Raw genomic sequence first — 21,479 nt, 5'->3', positions numbered from 1 at the left:
CCTTCCAACACAGTAGGTGGCGGTAATGCATTAGTCCTGTTGGATGCCCAATTGGAGTTTGCCAAAAAGCACCTGAAGGACTCTCAGACCATGAGAAACAAGATTCTTTGGTCTGCTATAACCCAAATTAAACACTTTAGCCTGAATGCCTAGAGTCACATCTAGAGGAATCCAGGCATAGCTAATACCATCTCTACAGTGAAGCATGGTGGTGGCAGCGTAATGCTCTGGGGATGTTTTTCCTGCGGCATGGACTGGGAGACTAGCCAGAATCAAGGGAAACATTAACATAGTAAATTACAGACAAATCTTTGATGAAAACGTTTTACAGAGCACAAAGAACTTCAGATTGGAGCAAAGGTTTACCCTCCAACACGACAACGACTGTTAGCATTCAGCCAAGACAATGCAGGAGTGCAAGTCTGTGAATGTCTTTGAGTGGCATAGCCAGAGCCTGGACTTGAACCCAATTGAACATCTCTGGTGAGACTTGAAAATGGCTGTGCGGTGATGTTATCCATCCAACCTGACAGAGTTTGAGAGCATCTATTGTGATAAATGGGAGAAAGTCCTGAAATGTAGTTATGCCAAGCTTGTAGCATCATACCCAATAAGACTTTGTGGCTGTAATTGATTCCAAAGGGCCTTCAACAAAGTACTGAGTAAAAGGGTCTGAATACATATGAACATGCAATGTTTTTTTGTCAAATGTTATTGCGTGGTCGTTAGGTGTTATTATGTGTAGGTTGATGAGGGAAAAAAACGTTTTAATCAATTTAAGAATAAGGCTGTAACACAACATAATGTGAAAAGAGTGAAGGGTACTGTAGCTAGGCTCTAAAATATCCTTATTGTTTATCCGCTTGATCTTTCATTCAAAACATTAATAACAAAGCATTTTTTTCTACGAAAAAATACAGCGCACTGTCTACTGGTGAGAGGGTGTAGACGTAGGTCTGTTTACTTTTAAAACACACCACCCCAGCATGCCATCCCGCTCCAACCTGGCAGGTGGCAATGATGAGCCAGGAGGTTGCTGTTAAACAGGCATAGATAGTAGAAGATTCCAGAATGATTTACGAACAGACATTATCAATCGAGTCAATAACAGATCAGTAGCACAGGAAAGGCAAACATGTTAAGGTTGTCACGTCAAAAGCTATGTATTTATCAGATAATACGCGACCAGACTTTAAACACACAGAAGAGAGCAATACCAAGAGTCCTCGGAACCAGATGTGTGTCTAATCAGGTAATGTCTTTTTTTCCAAGTTAGTTTTAATCAATGATTGTACGGTTACTAGCTAGTTGCTGGGCATTGACATAGAAATTGACCCATGTGAAGTACCGGGTTTTAAGTCGATCAGTCGCAAATGTACGTGTTTTTATGGTGGAGGACACCTGTCTGATTCGCACGTCTGACTTATCCATTGCGTGGTAAACATGCTTTCTAAAAAACGCAGATGTTGCTGGCCTATTCGGACCATGAGTCATGACTTTCATTTTCGAACGTTTCTAGAAAAAAAAACTTGTCATGCATGCTACTCTTATCAATGCTTTGTGTTATTTAGGTTTTCTCAAGATTTGTTCATTAATTTAGATCTTATCTTCACCGTAAATCTGATAGAATACTGATACTCTGTAGGGATGGGCGGATCGAAACCAAAGTATCGATTCGATTTTCACTTTTATTTTTGAGAATCGATCTTCACATAAAAATATCTATATAAGTGCTTTATTTAACCAGTTATTATTAGTATTTTATTTGATCAACTTAATGTGTTTTCGCTGTGGGAAAAAAGTTGTTTATAGGAACTAGTCCTTCTGTCCCGTTCCGCTCCTAACATAACCTACAAACAGGCACGCTGTGAAGCAGTGACATTTAAAGAACTAGGAATTGACGAGGTTACCAGTGTGTTAATGGTAGAACGGAAACGAAGCATTGTTTGGGGTTATTTCACTCCAATAATCAAACGTGAAGCAACATGTGATCTTTGTAAAAAGTCTGTATGATATTTTGTCAATACCACAAACTTGTTAAAACACACGAGAATCAACCACATAAAATAGCATGATGAAGTACACTGGGAGGCGATCAGAGGAGAGAAAACAGGCAAATACATAGAGAGGCAGAGTTGTCTGACACAAGCCATATGTATATACACAGTCTATAATTTTAATGGTAGGTTTATTTGAACAGTGAGAGACAGAATAACAACAAAAAAATCCAGAAAAACACTTTATTTTTATTGATTTACATTTTAATGAGTGAAATAAGTATTTGATCCCCTCTCAATCAGAAAGATTTCTGTCTCCCAGGGGTCTTTTATACAGGTAACGAGCTGAGATTAGGAGCACACTCTTAAAGGGAGTGCTCCTAATCTCAGTTTGTTACCTGTATAAAAGACACCTGTACACAGAAGCAATCAATCAGATTCTTAACTCTCCACCATGGCCAAGACGAAAGAGCTGTCCAAGGATATCAGGGACAAGATAGTAGACCTACATAAGGCTGGAATGGGCTGCAAGACCATGGCATAGCTTGGTAAAAGGTTGACAACAGTTGGTGCGATTATTTGCAAATGGAAGAAACACAAAATAACTGTCAGTCTCCCTTGGTCTGGGGCTCCATGCAAGATCTCACCTTGTGGAGTTGCAATGATCATGAGAACGGTGAGGAATCAGCCCAGAACTACACAGGATCTTGTCAATGATCTCAAGGCAGCTGGGACCATAGTCACCAAGAAAACAATTGGTAACACACTATGCCATGAAGGACTGAAATCCTGCTGGCCCGCTAGGTCCCCCTGCTCAAGAAAGCTCAATGAACATCTGAATGATTCAGAGGGGAACTGGGTGAAAGTGTTGTGATCAGATGAGATCAAAATCGAGCTCTTTGGCATCAACTCAACTCGCTGTGTTTGGAGGAGGAGGAATGCTGCCTATGACCCCAAGAACACCATCCCCATCGTCAAACATGGAGGTGGAAACATTATGCTTTGGGTGTGTTTTTCTGCCAAGCGGATCGGGATGATGGATGGGCCCATGTACCGTTAAATCTTGGATGAGAACCTCCTTCCCTCAGCCAGTGCATTGAAAATGGGTCGTGGATGGGTATTCCAGCATGACAATGACCCAAAACACACGGCCAAGGCAACAAAGGAGTGGCTCAAGAAGATGCACATTAAGGTCCTGGAGTGGCCTAGCCAGTCTCCAGACCTTAATTCCATAGAAAATCTGGGAGCTGAAGGTTCGAGTTGCCAAACGTCAGCCTCGAAACCTTAATGATTTGGAGAAGATCTGCAAAGAGGAGTGGGACAAAATCCCTCCTGAGGTGTGTGCAAACCTGGTGGCCAACTACAAGAAACGTCTGACCTCTGTGATTGACAACAAGGGTTTTGCCACCAAGTACTAAGTAATGTTTTGCAGAGGGGTTGAATACTTATTTCACTCATTAAAATGCAAATCAATTTATAAAATGTTTGTCATGCATTTTTCTGGATTTGTTGTTACTCTGTCTCTCACTGTTCAAATAAACCTACCATTAAAATTATAGACTGATCATTTCTTTGTCAGGTGGCAAACGTACAAAAATCAACAGGGGATCCAATAATCTTTTCCCTCACTGTATGTCAAAGTTGGATATATTTTTAAACAATTAATGATAATTTTGAGGGAAAACTCATTGCTCAGGATTTTGAAAGCATAGAAAATATCTCAAAATTTTGTCAAAGTAAAGATCTCAATGATCTATAGGGAATACAATTCTTACACCAGCTATCATTTTATCACAAAATTGTTATCCAATTGTGTCAGGATATTTTTTTCCGATAGATGACTCCCAAAGAGTAGCAGAGATTACAAGAAGCCTGGGAGAGATTAATGTGAAGGACCTCAAGCCAATCTCGATTGGGGAAAACAGAGGTTTTAAAGCAGAGCTGCCCGACCCTGTTCCTGGAGATCTACTGTCCTGTAGGTTTTCTCTTCCACCCCATTTTATGACTAACCCGGTTAAGCTTTTCATCCAGCTAATTATTACAATCAGGTTTGCTAAATTAGAGTTGGAGAGAACCTACAGGACAGTAGATCTCCAGGAACAGGGTTGGGCAGCCCTGTTTTAAGGTATTTGTAAAGTCCCTTGATTGGTACAATAAAATCCCAAGCTGCAAGATGCTTGATGGAGGGTACAATTGCAGACCTGTATAAAGACTGTCAAGACATAGGAAGGGCAACTTTACAACGTGCAGACATTGTTGTTCTCAGAAATGTGGATTTCCAGGTCAACAGAGGCATATTTGACTGTCCTTTCCTTTCATTACAACCTGCAAATATATACACAAGACTTGAAAGTATCGGTATCAGGATACTATCCTTGGTATTACTTGATATCGTATCGAAAAGAAAACCAGTGGTATCACCCATCTCTATTGCTCCGGACTCTTTAAGCAGCATAAAACAGAAATTCTGTACTGTGACTGAAATCCCTTTTTCATAAAATAGGGTTGAGAAAAGTAGGTTTTGACATGGCTTTTGACCCAGGCTTTTCCCCCTAAATTCTATAACGCTTTTAAAGGGTCTATGTTATGAAAATGTAGATTTCTGAAAGTTATCCAGGATTTTTTTTACAGTATTAATTGGACGATATCAAACAACCATTTATGAAGTGGGCCTTAAAGCAGGAATCCACTGCTAACAAATAAATGAAACAATATAATGTGTTGTGACATAAATGGATTGAAATGTACTGGATAATTGACAGTGCCTTCTACAGGCTGGTATACCCACCGGACTATCTGTGAAGAAATTGTATGGTATGTCATCCCAAATCTTCACTATGATGCTTTACTGCCAAATCTTCATATTTCACAGACTGACCATGTAGATGTAAACTCGGTCTTATGTCAATGCTGTACTACTATCATAAACACAAGCAGAAATGACCATTAGCCATATACAGTTAATGTTTCAAATATTGCTTTCTGCAAAATTGTTCAGAGTGCCTGAGATATTCCCCATTTAATCTTTCTGTCCGGTGTGTTTATCAGTTAGCATTGACTTATCTCATTGTACTCGCTTTAGACACTAACAGTACTGTCCATCTCAGCCTAAACTACCCTCCACTGACTAATATCATGCTGGTCTTGTTCAATGAGGGAGGAGTTATATATATTATTTTTAATAGTTTAAATTCAATCTTATGGTGGGAATCTACACAGTGCCCCTTTGAATCATGGTGTCACTTTGCTTTTGTCAAATCATGATATTGCACATGGTAAGGTCTATTTGATATTTAATATTGTAAATTAACGTTTGCCCATTACATCTTATCTATTATTATAATATTTATCACTGATAATAATATTTATTACTGCTCTTAAATTAGAATAATAACATTGTTCTTAACCATAAGACTTATTTACTGCCCAGTCAGATTAGATATTTGAAGAGTGTTTTAGGGGAAAATGTGGAGCAAAGAGTGGACTGCACGGCCCCTCCAAGTAGATTTCAAAAAGTTTGTCCATTTGCTGTTTGAAATGTCAAAAAATATTTTTTATTTTCATTTTAAATCTGGGCCATGTGATTGGATTTGTAAGCCTTTAACAATGCACTAGCATTCATTATAGCTTGTCTTTCTCCCATTTTTTCAGCCCCAGATAAGTTACCGCTGTCTGAGAACCCTGTCTTCACCAAGGGATACATCTAACATTGTAGTCTTCCTGTGTTCATCAAAGGTAGCTTGACAGTCAATTTCAAACCTTTTTCATAATATTTCTCGGGGTTATCTACTCCGGTCTTGGAGAACCACAGGTTGTGTTGAGTTTTGTTTTACCCAACCCAAATGTTGTACAACAATTTATCAACACTTTGTTTAGTTAGTTAAAGCTGGTGTGTTGCGATATTTGGTGTAGAAACAGTACAAGTGTTAGTAACCACCTTGGCTAACGGTCATAAAGACTTAATGATTTATCACACCACTTCCTTCAATGATATTGTACAGATTTATTTAATCTATATCACACCACTTTATTCAATTATATCATGCTGGTGTTTTTGAGGAGTGATCACAACACTTTGAATAAATCTTTTTGATATCGTTGTACAATGATTTATTACGACTTAATGCAACGCTATATCATCACTATGTGTGTATCTACCAGTGGCTTAGTGTTAGACCTGGACGAGGAGAACAGAGGAGAGGCCTACATTTTACATCATCAACACAGGCAGAGGAAAACGCTGTTCCAATAAGATACAGGTACTGCAGAAAGCCAAGACACATTTCCCTAAAGGGAAACAAATGCATGATTCTCTCTTGTGAAACTATTTCTGGCAACATTAATGGTATGTAAAGTCACTATACAAAACCGTATGGGACATTATCTCCCAAGTATCTCTTTCAGACCGGTCAAATGCCAGCTCAGTTCAAATAGGCCTTGTTTTTTCTTCCCATTCTGACTGTAACCCTGTGCGTTTTTCCTCCCCAGTGAGATCAGCGAGGCAGCCTATGAGAAACTGGCAGACGAGACGTTGGATGCTTTGGCGGACTACTTTGAGGACCTGATGGATGGACCTTTTGTAGGTCCTGAGTTTGATGTCCTCTTCTCTGTAAGTACTTCTCGGGATATGGTGTGCATACCTTAATTTCCTCCACTAGGGGTAGCTATTGACCCCCATATCATTCAATTGGAAGTTTGATGATGCCATCTGTATGATAACACTTTCCTATATTTGGAGGTTGCTTTTTCCCAGAGCACAAGTATACAATATATTATTTCATCTTTGTGAGATGGGGCAATGTTGCACATGGTGTTTTATTTTATTTTTATTAAGGCTGAGATTCAGTTTTTTCTTGTCATTACATATAATTTGATCTAGAAAGTAATGTTGACATTGGTTGTGCACACAGAAAACCTGTGTGTCTATGGGGGATCCTTAAGTCATTAGTGCTGGCACTGTAATGTGCATGGCCAATTACTTTCTGAGGTCAAAAGTCACAAGGGGTAATAATGATTGTAGTGTGTGTCCTCTAATCACTGTCACGCCCAGGGCTCTAAACACCAAATCAATACGTGCGTGTGCGCATGCACGTGTGCATATGTGTTGCCACGAAGTACTAATGCTAAAATGTGTTTCATAGTAATAGTCAGTTGGGCTCTTGACCTGGGTTAGAACTGTGTTGGACATTCAGAGGAAGTATTGATGCCTGGGGAAGTGACTGATCCACCCACTGTCTCTGGCACTAGTGATAGATGTGCATGCGTGTTCATTAGGTATTTCTTTTAGTGGAAGTCTTGCTTCAAACGGTGGAATTTGTTATTAAGAAAAATATTAAATTAAGAGAAATGTCTAGAAAACATACACTATCGTTCATCTGCCAAGATGCTACAAACCCGAGAAGACGTATAGCATTTTTTGTGTGTGTGAGCGCACTTGTGTGTAACGCTGGTGTTGTTCGTTCGGACCCATTGCAGTATTGATTTCTCGCCCAGTTCAGCAGATGCAATTAGGACTTTGCTGTTGGTAGCTTGAAGCTCCTCAAAAAACATTTCACCCATACCCAAAGCCATTTATTATTTAAAACAAGATGATAATGCTATTCAAATGGCCTACTGACTGATGACCTCCAGGTGAATTTTATGACCATCAGGATGATGGCTTTGCTGTCAGTTTGATGACCAGAGGCTAGGCTGGATTACACAGATTTTACTGTTTTTATTTCCATACTTACAGTTGAATTCTAGGCTATAGTAATCAAGTGCTCGCTCTGTGTTGTGTAATTCCTTTTAGTGTGTCCATTAACTCAGCGTTACTTGGTAGATCCCATTGTGGTTCAGTTGCTTGTCAGGTAGGTTTTTGCTGGATGAGAGTGACGGAGAGCTCTTACACTATTCATGAGGGCCCCCTTTCATGCTAACTCATGGGGTGATCAGAGCAGTATGCAATGCTATGTAGTTTGTATGCTAAAGAAACTGTAGGCAGCTCTATTTGTTTTCAGCACTTTTACTTCCATGACAATGGCTCTCTCTTGTCCATGGCTCTCTCTTGTCCATCTGTGACAGACATGATGAGCAATGCATAAAACATCAAATTCTTAATATAAAATTGTGAAAATCCAAATACTTGTCATATCGCCAACACAGTATCGTGATTTTTCTTGTATTTTGAAGTCCCAGGCAATTCCCAACCTTACTCCATAAGCTTAAATCCCAGGCAATTCCCAACCCGACTCCATAAGCTTAAATAAGTAACGGTGCAACATGGTGACAATGATCGACAGTTAAAGATGTTTTCGAATGAAGAGGGAAATTCTCACTTCTTTCATTTTCCTTATAAAGCAACCTGAACACAACCTGATGTATCCCAGAGCAACTGTTTTTGTATAATGTTCTGATTCCTAGAGTTAGCTTCGGCAGTATACCCATTTCTAGGAAGCGTCCGCTCTCACCAAATCACAAATATTAGTGACTGGGGTTGGCTAAATGTCATTTGAACTCAGGTTTTATGGTCTGATAAGACTAAACTTTAGCTTTTTGGCCACAAACATCCGAAATGGGTTTGGTGTAGAAAGATCCATGGTCATGTAGAAAATAAGTCTCCACAGTTAAGTTTGTGGGTGGGTCTGATGTAGTGTGGTGCTGTATTATTTCCAAAGGCCCTGGAAATATTGTTAGGATACAAGGTAACATGGATTCCATACCAGGAGATTTCAGGCCAAAACCTGTCTGTCTCTGCCAGGAGGCTAAAACTGGGTTGTTGTTTAATCTTCCAGCTGGACAATGATCCGAAGCGTACCTCCAACTCCACACATGGTTCACTCACCATAGAATCAGGCTTTTGGAATGTTCATCACAGACCTCATTTCCCCCCATTGAAATCCCTTGAGGAGAGCTGATGAGGAAAGTGACGACCATGGACTCTGGAGAGTTTCTGCATGAGAAAAGGTCTCAAATCCCTGTGTTCTCCCACCTCATCAAACAAAATGCAAGGGTGCCAATCATTGTGGCACGCATGTTTTTAAATAAAATTATTATTTCTTGATGGCAGTTATTTTAGTATTTAAAAAAACATGACAGATGTTATTGTTCATATTTACCTCCCTTTCTCCAGACACTGACCTAGCATCCCTCTTATTTGTTTCATAGGCCCGTCCACTCCCAAATGGTTTTGTCGTTGTCGATGGTCTGTAAATGACCTTAATCGACATAGCTTGGCTGTATATTCTTAAATTTCTTCCTGTTTACTTATTTGACATTTTTTGGGGAATATATCTCTTGAGGTGCACCATCTCATCTTCAAGAATGCAATTGTTCTTAACCACTGTTGTTATTCACTGACTGAGTAAATGAAGGAAAACATTTTTAGGCTAGCTAACAAGGTAAATGGAATATCCTACGGAAGGCTTGTTAGAATCGCAATGGTGAAGTTTGTGCCGTCAGGGGTAGTGTGTTATGTTTGACAGACGGAGCGGGGGATGGGGGACTCCAGATGTGACACCATATCTTTATTGACACTCCCCCCGGTCAGCTGTCTGTCGCTGTGAGGGGTCACATGCAGCTTCTGAAAGGTCAAGGATCCAGTAGTCTGTCTTGGAGCAGGACAAGATGTCATGGCTGACTGACTGACACATACCATCCCAGAGTCTCTCTCACTCGCCCACACTCTCGTCACTCTCTTTCTCCACGTCTGTGTGTCTCTCTATCTCCCTCACTTTGGGTCTTTCTCTCTGCCTCTACCCCCTGTCTCTGTCCCATCGCTCTGTCTGCATGCCTCTACACCAGGTCTCTGTCCCATCGCTCTGTCTGCATGCCTCTACCCCCTGTCTCTGTCCCATCGCTCTGTCTGCATGCCTCTACACCAGGTCTCTGTCCCATCGCTCTGTCTGCATGCCTCTACCCCCTGTCTCTGTCCCATCGCTCTGTCTGCATGCCTCTACCCCAGGTCTCTGTCCCATCGCTCTGTCTGCATGCCTCTACACCAGGTCTCTGTCCCATCGCTCTGTCTGCATGCCTCTACACCAGGTCTCTGTCCCATCGCTCTGTCTGCATGCCTCCACACCAGGTCTCTGTCCCATCGCTCTGTCTGCATGCCTCTACACCAGGTCTCTGTCCCATCGCTCTGTCTGCATGCCTCTACCCCCTGTCTCTGTCCCATCGCTCTGTCTGCATGCCTCTACACCAGGTCTCTGTCCCATCGCTCTGTCTGCATGCCTCTACACCAGGTCTCTGTCCCATCGCTCTGTCTGCATGCCTCTACACCAGGTCTCTGTCCCATCGCTCTGTCTGCATGCCTCTACACCAGGTCTCTGTCCCATCGCTCTGTCTGCATGCCTCCACACCAGGTCTCTGTCCCATCGCTCTGTCTGCATGCCTCTACCCCCTGTCTCTGTCCCATCGCTCTGTATGCATGCCTCTACCCCCTGTCTCTGTCCCATCGCTCTGTCTGCATGCCTCTACCCCCTGTCTCTGTCCCATCGCTCTGTCTGCATGCCTCTACACCAGGTCTCTGTCCCATCGCTTTGTCTGCATGCCTTCCTGCAGGTCTCTCTCTTCCCCTCACTCTCTCTCTGTATGTCTCACACTTGGTCTCTCCCTGGTTTGGAAAGACATATACTGCATTTTAACAATATTTAACTAAATCGTGTGTGTGTATTTTACCAAGCCAAATATTCCTGCAAGTATATTAAAACAAAGAAAATGTGACCTTGTGGAGACATTTGGCCAGCCCATGTGCAAAATACTGTTAGGTTTAGGGTAAAAGTTACAATTGGGATCAAGGTGGGATTTTGGGGATAATGTATATGGTCCCCACATAGTGAAATGGCTGACTGACTGACACATACCATCCCAGAGTCTCTCTCACTCGCCCACACTCTCGTCACTCTCTTTCTCCACGTCTGTGTGTCTCTCTATCTCCCTCACTTTGGGTCTTTCTCTCTGCCTCTACCCCCTGTCTCTGTCCCATCGCTCTGTCTGCATGCCTCTACACCAGGTCTCTGTCCCATCGCTCTGTCTGCATGCCTCTACCCCCTGTCTCTGTCCCATCGCTCTGTCTGCATGCCTCTACACCAGGTCTCTGTCCCATCGCTCTGTCTGCATGCCTCTACCCCCTGTCTCTGTCCCATCGCTCTGTCTGCATGCCTCTACACCAGGTCTCTGTCCCATCGCTCTGTCTGCATGCCTCTACACCAGGTCTCTGTCCCATCGCTCTGTCTGCATGCCTCTACACCAGGTCTCTGTCCCATCGCTCTGTCTGCATGCCTCTACCCCCTGTCTCTGTCCCATCGCTCTGTCTGCATGCCTCTACACCAGGTCTCTGTCCCATCGCTCTGTCTGCATGCCTCTACACCAGGTCTCTGTCCCATCGCTCTGTCTGCATGCCTCTACACCAGGTCTCTGTCCCATCGCTCTGTCTGCATGCCTCTACACCAGGTCTCTGTCCCATCGCTCTGTCTGCATGCCTCTACACCAGGTCTCTGTCCCATCGCTCTGTCTGCATGCCTTTACACCAGGTCTCTGTCCCATCGCTCTGTCTGCATGCCTCCACACCAGGTCTCTGTCCCATCGCTCTGTCTGCATGCCTCTACACCAGGTCTCTGTCCCATCGCTCTGTCTGCATGCCTCTACACCAGGTCTCTGTCCCATCGCTCTGTCTGCATGCCTCTACCCCCTGTCTCTGTCCCATCGCTCTGTCTGCATGCCTCTACACCAGGTCTCTGTCCCATCGCTCTGTCTGCATGCCTCTACACCAGGTCTCTGTCCCATCGCTCTGTCTGCATGCCTCTACACCAGGTCTCTGTCCCATCGCTTTGTCTGCATGCCTTCCTGCAGGTCTCTCTCTTCCCCTCACTCTCTCTCTGTATGTCTCACACTTGGTCTCTCCCTGGTTTGGAAAGACATATACTGCATTTTAACAATATTTAACTAAATCGTGTGTGTGTATTTTACCAAGCCAAATATTCCTGCAAGTATATTAAAACAAAGAAAATGTGACCTTGTGGAGACATTTGGCCAGCCCATGTGCAAAATACTGTTAGGTTTAGGGTAAAAGTTACAATTGGGATCAAGGTGGGATTTTGGGGATAATGTATATGGTCCCCACATAGTGAAATGTTTTGTGTGTGTGACTGACAGGTCATTGACACTCACGGCCCATCTTCTACCCCATCTCCCCTGGCTGGATTAGTGTCACACACTGGACTGCCTGTCTGTCAGTTGCACTGTGTGTGTGTGTTGGCACTGTTTCATTTCCTCTGGGATAAATTCTCCAGAAAGATCTACAGCTCCGGAAATATTTAAGAGACCACTGCACCTTTTTTCTTTCCTTTCCAAAAAGGTCGGAAAGGAAGGTTTTGAGTGAGGAACAGAAGCGTTCAATTTGCAGTGTTTTTTTATTTTAACCCTTCTATTCCTCACTCAAAACCTTCCTTTTCAACTTTTTATCAGTGTTTATAGCAGTGTTTTAAGTCACACACCCACACAAACACATCTCTTTGCTCTGTTGTCTGGGAGGAGGTATTTAATAATGTTTTATGTTTTTAAATCACTGGCTAGACAGAGCTGTTGACTGATTGGCCGTTGTTCCTGAATTGGCAGCTGCCCCTCGTTTCAACTGCCCAGAGAAGCATAATGGACCATGAGCAAAACAATCCACACCCACACATTCCCATGGTTTTGGCATCTTCCAGGATTAAATGAAGACTACCTAGTAGCAAAGGAATACTAATGTGTCAGATTTAGGAATCTCAACTACTATGTCGAGTGCGCCATGCACTAATGCTGTACTTGGCCCAGCTCTTACCAGTTTTGGGTGTAGTGTGCTGTAATTCAATCAAACAGATTGTTGTGTTTTTTAATAGAATGTCATTCAAATGCTCTAAAAACTCCCCTTGACAGAGGAAGGCTTGGATGGCCAGGAGCTGACAGTATTCCTGCCCTGTCACTGAATCGAATCCTGAACAGCCCATTCTGGAATCAGCCGGAATCAGTCAGGCTCCATTATGGAATGTGCTTCACCCATAGAAATATGATGAATGTCACGGTGGCACCCTCAGGCGCGCACTCACACACACCACTCGGTTTAATCTCCTTAACAAGCGAAAGGGATGTATTCATTAGTGGCTCTTAACGAGGCCACAGCGGTGCGCTTCTGCCTAGAGGTCGTCCCTGGCCTGGGGACAGGAGGGGAAATGAGAGAGGATTGTGGGTAAGGAAAGCACCAGATGAGTAGAGGAGAGGAAGAACAACTTTTATAAGAGGAAGAGCAGAGGAGAGAAGAGAGAATAGCAGAGTGAGAGACTGGAGGAGAGAAGACGAGAGGGAGACGAGAGATGAGGGAGAGGTAAAGAGTGGACTGCGCAGGGAGAGCCGTACAAATCCCATCAAACGGCACTGACATTAATTAAATAAATAAAAGCTCATTTAATCACTGGGTCTGATGGTGTGCATGTGAGAGCAGTTGCAGGAAATCCTTTGATTATTTCTGGATATGGAGCGCCTGGCAGTATGCCAGCTTACCGTGTGTCAGATCCGTCATATATTTGCAGGATGTCTCTGCTAGCTACACACACACGGACCGGCAGTGTATGCTGGCCAGAATAACAAACAGGACTGCTATGTAGTTTCAACTCATTTCGCTTTTAGAAAAACTATACGCATTCATTTTCACGGCGTAAACAACATGCAGAAAACTTGTTTTTAGTTGACTGAAACGGCTGTTTTGCACCATTTAACCATTTGTCCAAGGTGAGAAGAGAATAAAGGAAAGCGAAGAAGACATTTTCTAGAACAATGTACAGACTTTTGTCTCTGTCTGGTTGATAACTGTTGTCCTGGAGTTAGGTGGTTCTCATGAAACCAGCTTTGTAGCATGTCAGTTATGATTTAAATTCAGTTTTGTAATTACATTGTACAACCATTGTTTAAAAGATAAAAAAGTTGTTTTTAAAATTCAACAGTCTTATCAAAATGAATGCACTTGAAATTAGAATATTTAAATATTACTAATAATATGAAGAACATTTGTCCATTCAAAAATGTATTTATTCATCTCAAATTTCTTTCCCCCACTTAAGCAAGGATATTTAAAATAACGCTGTTCATAAAATGTATTGAGCTTCATTAAAGACAATGAAGCTAAAGAAATGTTTATCAATATCAATCTCCCTTACCATTAGCTAAAATGTTACCCTGTGCGAATCGCCTGGGCGCAGGGAGACCCATGTTGTTAAGAAGTTATGTTAATTTTGCTATAAAACACATGGAAGTACATGGATGGTTGTTTTAGGCGTCTAGACAGTCTCCTATCGACAAATAGCTAGGAAAAGTTGAACTTTTCCGATAACATGGGTCCTGTTATATCAGGCAAAACATTTGACAGAGAGAACATCCATACCAACAGGTGAGCATGACAGTGGTATTCCGATAGTTGGGGAATGCTTTACCGCTGTAAGACCTTGATGATTTTCCATCGTGGTCTGTTCGTTAGTCAATAATTCTAAAGGAGTATGTCAGGACATCCTTCTAAGCTGAAACTGAAGCTGAGTTTTGTCTGAGTTACAGCATGTCTCCCAAGCAAATTATTTGAATTGTTACCGTTTCTTTCCTCTCTCTCGCTTCCAGAGTGGTGTCTTGACCGTGAAGGTTAGCGGAGACCATGGGACATACGTCATTAACAAACAGACGCCCAACAAACAGATCTGGCTGTCATCTCCTACCAGGTCTGTCTCATACTCAATGGTTTATTCATATTCAATTCAGTTAGCAATTTGACTCCGTTAGGTGATCATGGATTCACTTCATCAGTGTGTTATGTATAGGGACAATATGTTCATTACTTTAGCTAGATCCCCATTTGCTGTTACTTAAAGTGCTATTCCTGGGTCCACAGGGAAAAAAGTATTTGCCCCCTTCCTGATATCCTCTATTATTGCATAGTTGTCAGACTGAATGGTTTCAGATCTTTATTCAAAATGTAATATAAGTTGTAGAGAACCAATGTAAACCCAAAATTCAGTGTTCAAAACAATTTTATTCTATGAAGGAAAAAAAAGTCAAGTTTGTGTTTGATAACTTATTATTAAGAAGATGATTAATAAGATGATGATTTCATTTTGAATTTTGTGTTTACTTGGGTGCTCTTCATCTTATTACATTTTATATAAAGATCTGATATATTTCAGTGTTACAAATGGGCAATAATTTGGGGTACTGTCGAGCATGAAGCATATACAGTGGGGAGAACAAGTATTTGATACACTGCCGATTTTGCAGGTTTTCCCACTTACAAAGCATGTAGAAGTCTGTAATTGTTATCATAGGTACTCTTCAACTGTGAGTGATGGAATCTAAAACAAAAATCCAGAAAATCACATTGTATGATTTTTAATTAATTAATCTGCATTTTATTGCATGACATAAGTATTTGATACATCAGAAAAGCAGAACTTACCAATATTTGGTACAGAAACCTTTGTTTGCAATTACAGAGATCATACGTTTCCTGTAGTTCTTGACCAGGTTTGCACACACTGCAGCAGGGATTTTGGCCCACTCCTCCATACAGACCTTCTCCAGATCCTTCAGGTTTCTGGGCTGTCGCTGGGCAATACGGACTTTTATCTCCCTCCAAAGATTTTCTATTGGGTTCAGGTCTGGAGACTGGCTAGGCCACTCCAGAACCTTGAGATGCTTCTTACGGAGCCACTCCTTAGTTGCCCTGGCTGTGTTTCGGGTCGTTGTCAGGCTGGAATACCCATCCACGACCCATTTTCAGTGCTCTTACTGAGGGAAGGAGGTTGTTGGCTAAGATCTCGCGATACATGGCCCCATTCATCCTCCCCTCAATAGGTTACAGTCGTCCTGGCCCCTTTGCAGAAAAGCATCCCCAAAGAATGATGTTTCCACCTCCATGCTTCACGTTTGGGATGATGTTCTTGGGGTTGTATTCATCCTTCTTCTTCCTCCAAACACGGCGAGTGGAGTTTAGAACGAAAAGCTCTATTTTTGTCTCATCAGACCACATGACCTTCTCCCATTCCTCCTCTGGATGATCCAGATGGTCATTGTCATGCTTCAGATGTGCCTGGACATGCCCTCGCTTGAGCAGGGGGGCCTTGCATGCGCTGCAGGATTTTAATCCATGACGGCGTAGTGTGTTACTAATGGTTTTCTTTGAGACTGTGGTCCCAGCTGTCTTCAGGTCATTGAGCAGGTCCTGCCGTGTAGTTCTGGGCTGATCCCTCACCTTCTTCATGATCATTGATGCCCCACTAGATGAGATCTTGCATGGAGCCCCAGACCGAGGAAGATTGACGTCATCTTGAACTTCTTCCATTTTCTAATAATTGCGCCAACAGTGTTGCCTTCTCACCAAGCTGTTTGCCTATTGTCCTGTAGCCTATTCCAGCCTTGTGCAGGTCTACAATTTTATCCCTGATGTCCTTACACAGCGCTCTGGTCTTGGCCATTGTGGAGAGATTGGAGTCTGTTTGATTAAGTGTTTGGGCAGGTGTCTTTTACACAGGTAACGAGTTCAAACAGGTACAGTTAATTCAGGGTATGAGTGGAAAACAGGAGGGCTTCTTAAAGAAAAACTAACAGGTCTGTGAGGGCTGGAATTCTTACTGGTTGGTAGGTGATCAAATACTTATGTCATGAAATAAAATGCAAATTAATTATTAATAAAATCATACAATGTGATTTTCTGGATTTTTGTTTTAGATTCTGTCTTTCACAGTTGAAGTGTACCTATGATAAAAATTACTGACTTCTACAAGCTTTGTAAGTAGGAAAATCGGCAAAATCGGCAGTGTATCAAATACTTGTTCTCCCCACTGTAATGTGTTTACAAGGAAAGAAATAAAAAAAATTTTTTACTAATGGCATTGACACAGTTATCTATATATACATATATTATATTGTTAATTAGCATCTGTTTATAAATGTATTAATCTACTTCTGGTTCCTGTGACTTATTCCAGTGGCCCAAAGCGTTATGATTGGACAGGACAGCGGTGGGTCTACTCCCATGATGGCATGTGCCTCCATGAGCTCCTCTCCAAAGAGTTCTCTGCCATATACAACATGAACCTGGACCTGACCACACTAGTACACTCCTGATGTGGGACAGCTTCCTGTTCCCTATGTAGTACGCAACACCTATACCATGTAGCCAAAAGAAGTGCACTACATAAGGAATAGGGTGCCTTTTCAGATTATCCAGTGGACAGGTGTTCTACTTATGACTCTATCCCCAACAATGTAGTCAGTCACATAAGGCTGAGTCTTAACTTGTGATTCGCGCTTATCTTGTTTGCATAAATACATTGATGTCAATGGGAGATCTGTGCAAGAAGTCTGACTTGGGTTGCAATGGGCTCATGTTAGGATTCAGCCCAGAGATGGAACAAAATGTAGTGTAATGTTTATTTTTGTAAAGATTGGATAAGGGCATGTGTATATATGGATGTAGCATTGTTTATTTTTGTCCATTATAATATTGAGTATGTGTCATCGCCCGAAAGTGAATGCTGCCCAAAGTTGGATTAGATTGCTTCTTTCGTTATAGGTCACATTTGTTTTGGAACTTACATTCTATCATTAAGGCTTTATATTTTGTCTCTGTTGCAGTCTGAACAAGTGCTGTGTTATTATGACCGAATGTGTCTGATTGAGCTGTTATAAGCTGTGATTCCGGACCTATTGGGACCTTTTGAGGTCAACACCATAATAAATGAGCAGGTGGTGTATTTCTATTAAACAAGCCAGTAAAACATGCTACACACCTTATGCTATAGACAGAGATCCTGTCACACCCTCCTATTTAAACATCACAACACTCTGTTTTTGATTACTTACATTTGAATACTGATCAACTGTATTACTGTGTTTTAACAGTTGAGCCAAACACAGGTAAAACCATAGAAATACTGGAACTGGAATTCCCATTTAAGTCAATGGTCTGTGACAAATAATCAGACTTTTCCCTTTTAATTGTGTTTATCAGAGATCCTATTGTGATTTTCATTTTTTAAAACGGTGTATCAGGTTGTCTTTAGATGTATCCATCCATGACCCATTCATATTGCTGTTGTCTGAAGGGCAGTCATTCTAGTTCTATAGAAAAAAGACAAGTCATGGGTATCTCTTTGTACCATTCTTTCCAAAATGATTCACATTACAGGGTCGAGCCAAACTGTCTAGTCGAGCCTGTAGAATAAATCAGGTCTCTGAGTGGTTAGTCTCTCTTTAATGCGATGCTTGTAGGCTACAGCCTGCTCAGTTTGAAGAGTAAATAGAGATTACTGTTCTGGACAGATGGTATGGAGCAAAAGGTCCTTTTCTGTACTTTAATTCTGAATCTGTAGGGATGGTGCTCTGCTCTGTTCTCATACACTTTTGGAAAAAGGACAGAAATGGGCACTGCGCTGCACTGTCTGTTGGTTAGAGCTTTATTTAGAACAGAACATTGTTCTGGTGGGACAGATACTGTCAGGAAAACCATTCAGATGGAATAAATCTATTGGGAGCTGAGTCAATGTTTTATATCAAGCCAGTGTGTTATTACTGCCAGTTTCCATTCTCCATTGTTTGGATAGTTAAATTCTCCCTGGAATTGTCGGTATCCACAGCCAGATTCAATTTGTATGGTTTAAATGCATTTATCCTAATCTGCCATCCAATTTTATTAATGGATACCTGTAAATAAAGTATTTGAATGCATTCCTGACTTTTTTTTTCTCCCTCTAAATATTTACAAATAAATAGGAAAACGGCAGTATATTCTGAGCTACTTACTGTCTAAAACTGAGGTCAATAAGCTTTATTTTAGATTCCCAGGAGGGTCCGCTGGTGACATCACAAAACATAATAGCTGTCATACCAACATTTATGGGTTTTTCGTGGAGAAAATCTTTGAAGCTAAACATCAGTGTTTTTTCCATGTCTATGTCATGGTGGTTAGATAAAGACATTACCTGGGCCTGGCTTAGACTCCATCTGGTGCATTATATTCAGTATGTCCCTAACGGAACTCTTTTTCCTATGTAGTGCTCTATTGTATTACCAGAGCACTTGGGTCCCTGCTCAAGCATTGCACTACACCACATGGGAAATAGGCTGCCATTTGGCCCACATCGGAGGGTTGCAGCCTCATCCGTGACTGTTGTTGACACGTGGTTCTAACGTAGTTATACTGCTATTGGATTAAGCCGCCATCTCTGGATGACCTTCACTCAGCATCTATGATATAGACAGAGACTTTGTACAGTTCACTGACACAGAATAGGTCATGCCTAGTGTTTGAAGTGACTTCAGGGGATTGCGCAAGTATTCACCCCTTCCGGGACTTTTCACACATTTGTTTTTGTATAACAAAGTGAGTTGATCTGGACAATGTTCTGCAAAGTCAGTGAAAGTTTAGTTTTACACATTTTGCTCATATGCAGTGGCACTTAGAAGTATTCACCCCCTTGGACTTATACACATTTTATTTTGTTACAACATAAAATCATTAGATTTAATGAGCAGTTTCTGGCACTGATCTACACAAAAAGTTCTCGATGTCAAAGTGAAAATTGTGATCTGTATTTTGCTGATGGAAAATCACTATTTTATCACCACTTTGTAAGGTATGTCATACAGAATAAGATCCTATTCTTATTCAGTGACAAAAAAATTATAACACATTTTTCTCACTACCTATAGGTGGGCCTATAAAGAGTGTCCATGCAAGCCGGTCATGCGACCTCAATGGAAAGACTACAGTTGACCATATTTTTTAACAGACAGCTGTAGCACTCAGATTTGCTTAGATTTCCAGATGCAGAGATGGCCCTGCTATGTTAATTTCTTCTCCTGAAACAACCAACGTGTCGTAGACATCACACTCCCATAAATAGCTGCTAGAAACTGAGGGAAGTTTCCATGGGAACCATGTGGCTCTGGATTGAACACTTTTTGTCAGCTGCTTGCCGCAAATGTTTCCTCCATCAGTCTGAAAAACACAGATATCACCCCGGCGCCTTTATACAACAACCCACAAAATCAGCTTAATCAGCAGCTGTAGTTTGACAGCGTTTGGATCTGACATGAGAGTAGGCCTTCGTCACCGCGGACAACGGAACGTTGCACAACAAATGCACTCCTGGAATGGATACGCCACGGTAAAGAAGGTAGGTTACGTAACCTAACCCAGGCCCGTGGTTCAGAATGTTATCACTTTCGTATTTGGAAAAAAAGTTCAAAATTTTCAAAAGATTTAGAAATAGACGGCATCGAGTATAGGCCTGCAGGTTCCATGCTTGCAGCTAACAAAGTTCAGATTCGAAGGATAGTAGGGCGGCGCTCACCTGTTCGCTCGAGACACGCCTTTATGAATGTTGACTGGATACCTATTCTCACATACAGGATATCCTGGTTACTGTTGTTTAGTTCGTAAACTCGCTGCCACTCAGGATTGTTTTTACTAGAGAGACGTCGATAAGGTAAATACAAACTTTCAAATTCAAAATTTACAAAAATGCTTTACTATATTTGTACAGTATTATATTATGTTTTACGTAACTGTTTCAGTGTTCTATATAAATCTCAAAGTAGATGTTTTTCTGTGCAGTGTTGTTTAAAGGTCAGGCTGCTTATATGCCTTTGCGGTTCTTTCTTCGGAATATCATAGTTATAATAGTAAATTTGGACATATTTTCCACCATTGTCAGACGTGTATTTGCTCTGTAATTGTATGTATGACATTTACAGATACTCAGAATTGTGCTTGGTGTAATGTGTTTCTAGTGGTACACAATGTATAGGGGCACAGCATTTCATCTCCAAAAATATATGTTGAATAGGATAGGATAAGCATATCTAAAAGCATATATAAAACAATTTGATATATTAAGTTGAGTAATATTTACTAAATGTATTATATGTCTGTGGTGTGAATCCTGAATGTTGATTGGTTGAATGTGCTATATGTAAGCAATAAGGCATGAGCTGGAGTGGTAAATGGCCTATATATTGTACAGTACCACAAGACAACACAGGATGCCTGGACACAGTTATTTGGTGTCAGCATTCAGAATTCATACCACCTGATTTATAAGGTATTTTATAAACCTGGTGGTTTGAATGCTGATTGGCTGATAGCCTTGGTATGTGAGCCTGTATGACCATAGCTGTGGCCATATACCACACCCCATCGAGCCTTATTGCTTACGTATTCCACAGGTATGGCATGACATACATTTTTAGTACTTTAATTGCATTGTTAACCAGTTTGTAATAGCAAGGCCCGGCAGGGGTTTCTGGTATAATGTCCAGGCAGTCTGTTATGCGTCATCATTAAGAACAACAGTTAGCTGTGGTATATTGGCCATATACTACACCCCCCTTGTACTTCATTACTTAAAAGGGGTCATATTGTATTTAAACTTTTTCAGACCAGTAAGTCTCATGTAGTCTCCTCAAACTCTCTTTGGACACTAT

At 41.5% G+C, this 21,479-nt stretch overlaps 2 protein-coding genes across 4 annotated transcripts in view; both read left to right on the top strand.

Moving 5' to 3' along the window:
* Positions 1-1,045: 1,045 nt before the first annotated feature.
* Positions 1,046-18,719, top strand: fxn (frataxin). Of its 2 annotated transcripts, none has more exons than XM_020052586.3 (6): positions 1,046-1,252; positions 5,649-5,732; positions 6,159-6,256; positions 6,486-6,606; positions 14,619-14,716; positions 16,979-18,719. In XM_020052586.3, exons 1-6 carry the CDS (start codon positions 1,136-1,138, stop codon positions 17,115-17,117), a joined length of 657 nt encoding a protein of 218 aa, XP_019908145.2. In that variant the 5' UTR covers positions 1,046-1,135; the 3' UTR covers positions 17,118-18,719. The 2 variants fall into 2 exon arrangements, with proteins under 2 accessions (XP_019908145.2, XP_010874383.2); XM_010876081.4 differs by having other exon boundaries at positions 1,048-1,252; positions 6,159-6,250.
* A 1,390-nt stretch (positions 18,720-20,109) lies between these two features.
* LOC105014079 (tight junction protein ZO-2) overlaps positions 20,110-21,479 on the top strand; it is a 125,460-nt gene continuing 124,090 nt past the window's right edge. Inside the window, exons 1-2 of one of the 2 annotated variants that reach the window (XM_034296708.1) lie at positions 20,110-20,170; positions 20,406-20,482. The gene's annotated coding sequence lies outside the window, so the exon portion shown is untranslated. The remainder of the gene's footprint in view (positions 20,171-20,405; positions 20,483-21,479) is intronic. The other variant, XM_020052583.3, reaches the window with a different exon arrangement.

This window comes from Esox lucius, chromosome 13, assembly GCF_011004845.1.
Source record: "Esox lucius isolate fEsoLuc1 chromosome 13, fEsoLuc1.pri, whole genome shotgun sequence".
NCBI lineage: Eukaryota > Metazoa > Chordata > Actinopteri > Esociformes > Esocidae > Esox > Esox lucius.
Note: the sequence above shows the minus strand (reverse complement) of the source record. Positions and strands in the feature narration are given on the sequence as shown.

Coding starts and splice junctions, on each gene's coding strand:
- fxn (XM_020052586.3), top strand. CDS start 1,136: ATGTTAAGGTTGTCACGTCAAAAGCTATGTATTTATCAGATAATACGC. Junction 1,253..5,648: donor CCAGATGTGTGTCTAATCAG/GTAATGTCTTTT, acceptor CCATTTTTTCAG/CCCCAGATAAGTTACCGCTG. Junction 5,733..6,158: donor TCTTCCTGTGTTCATCAAAG/GTAGCTTGACAG, acceptor TGTATCTACCAG/TGGCTTAGTGTTAGACCTGG.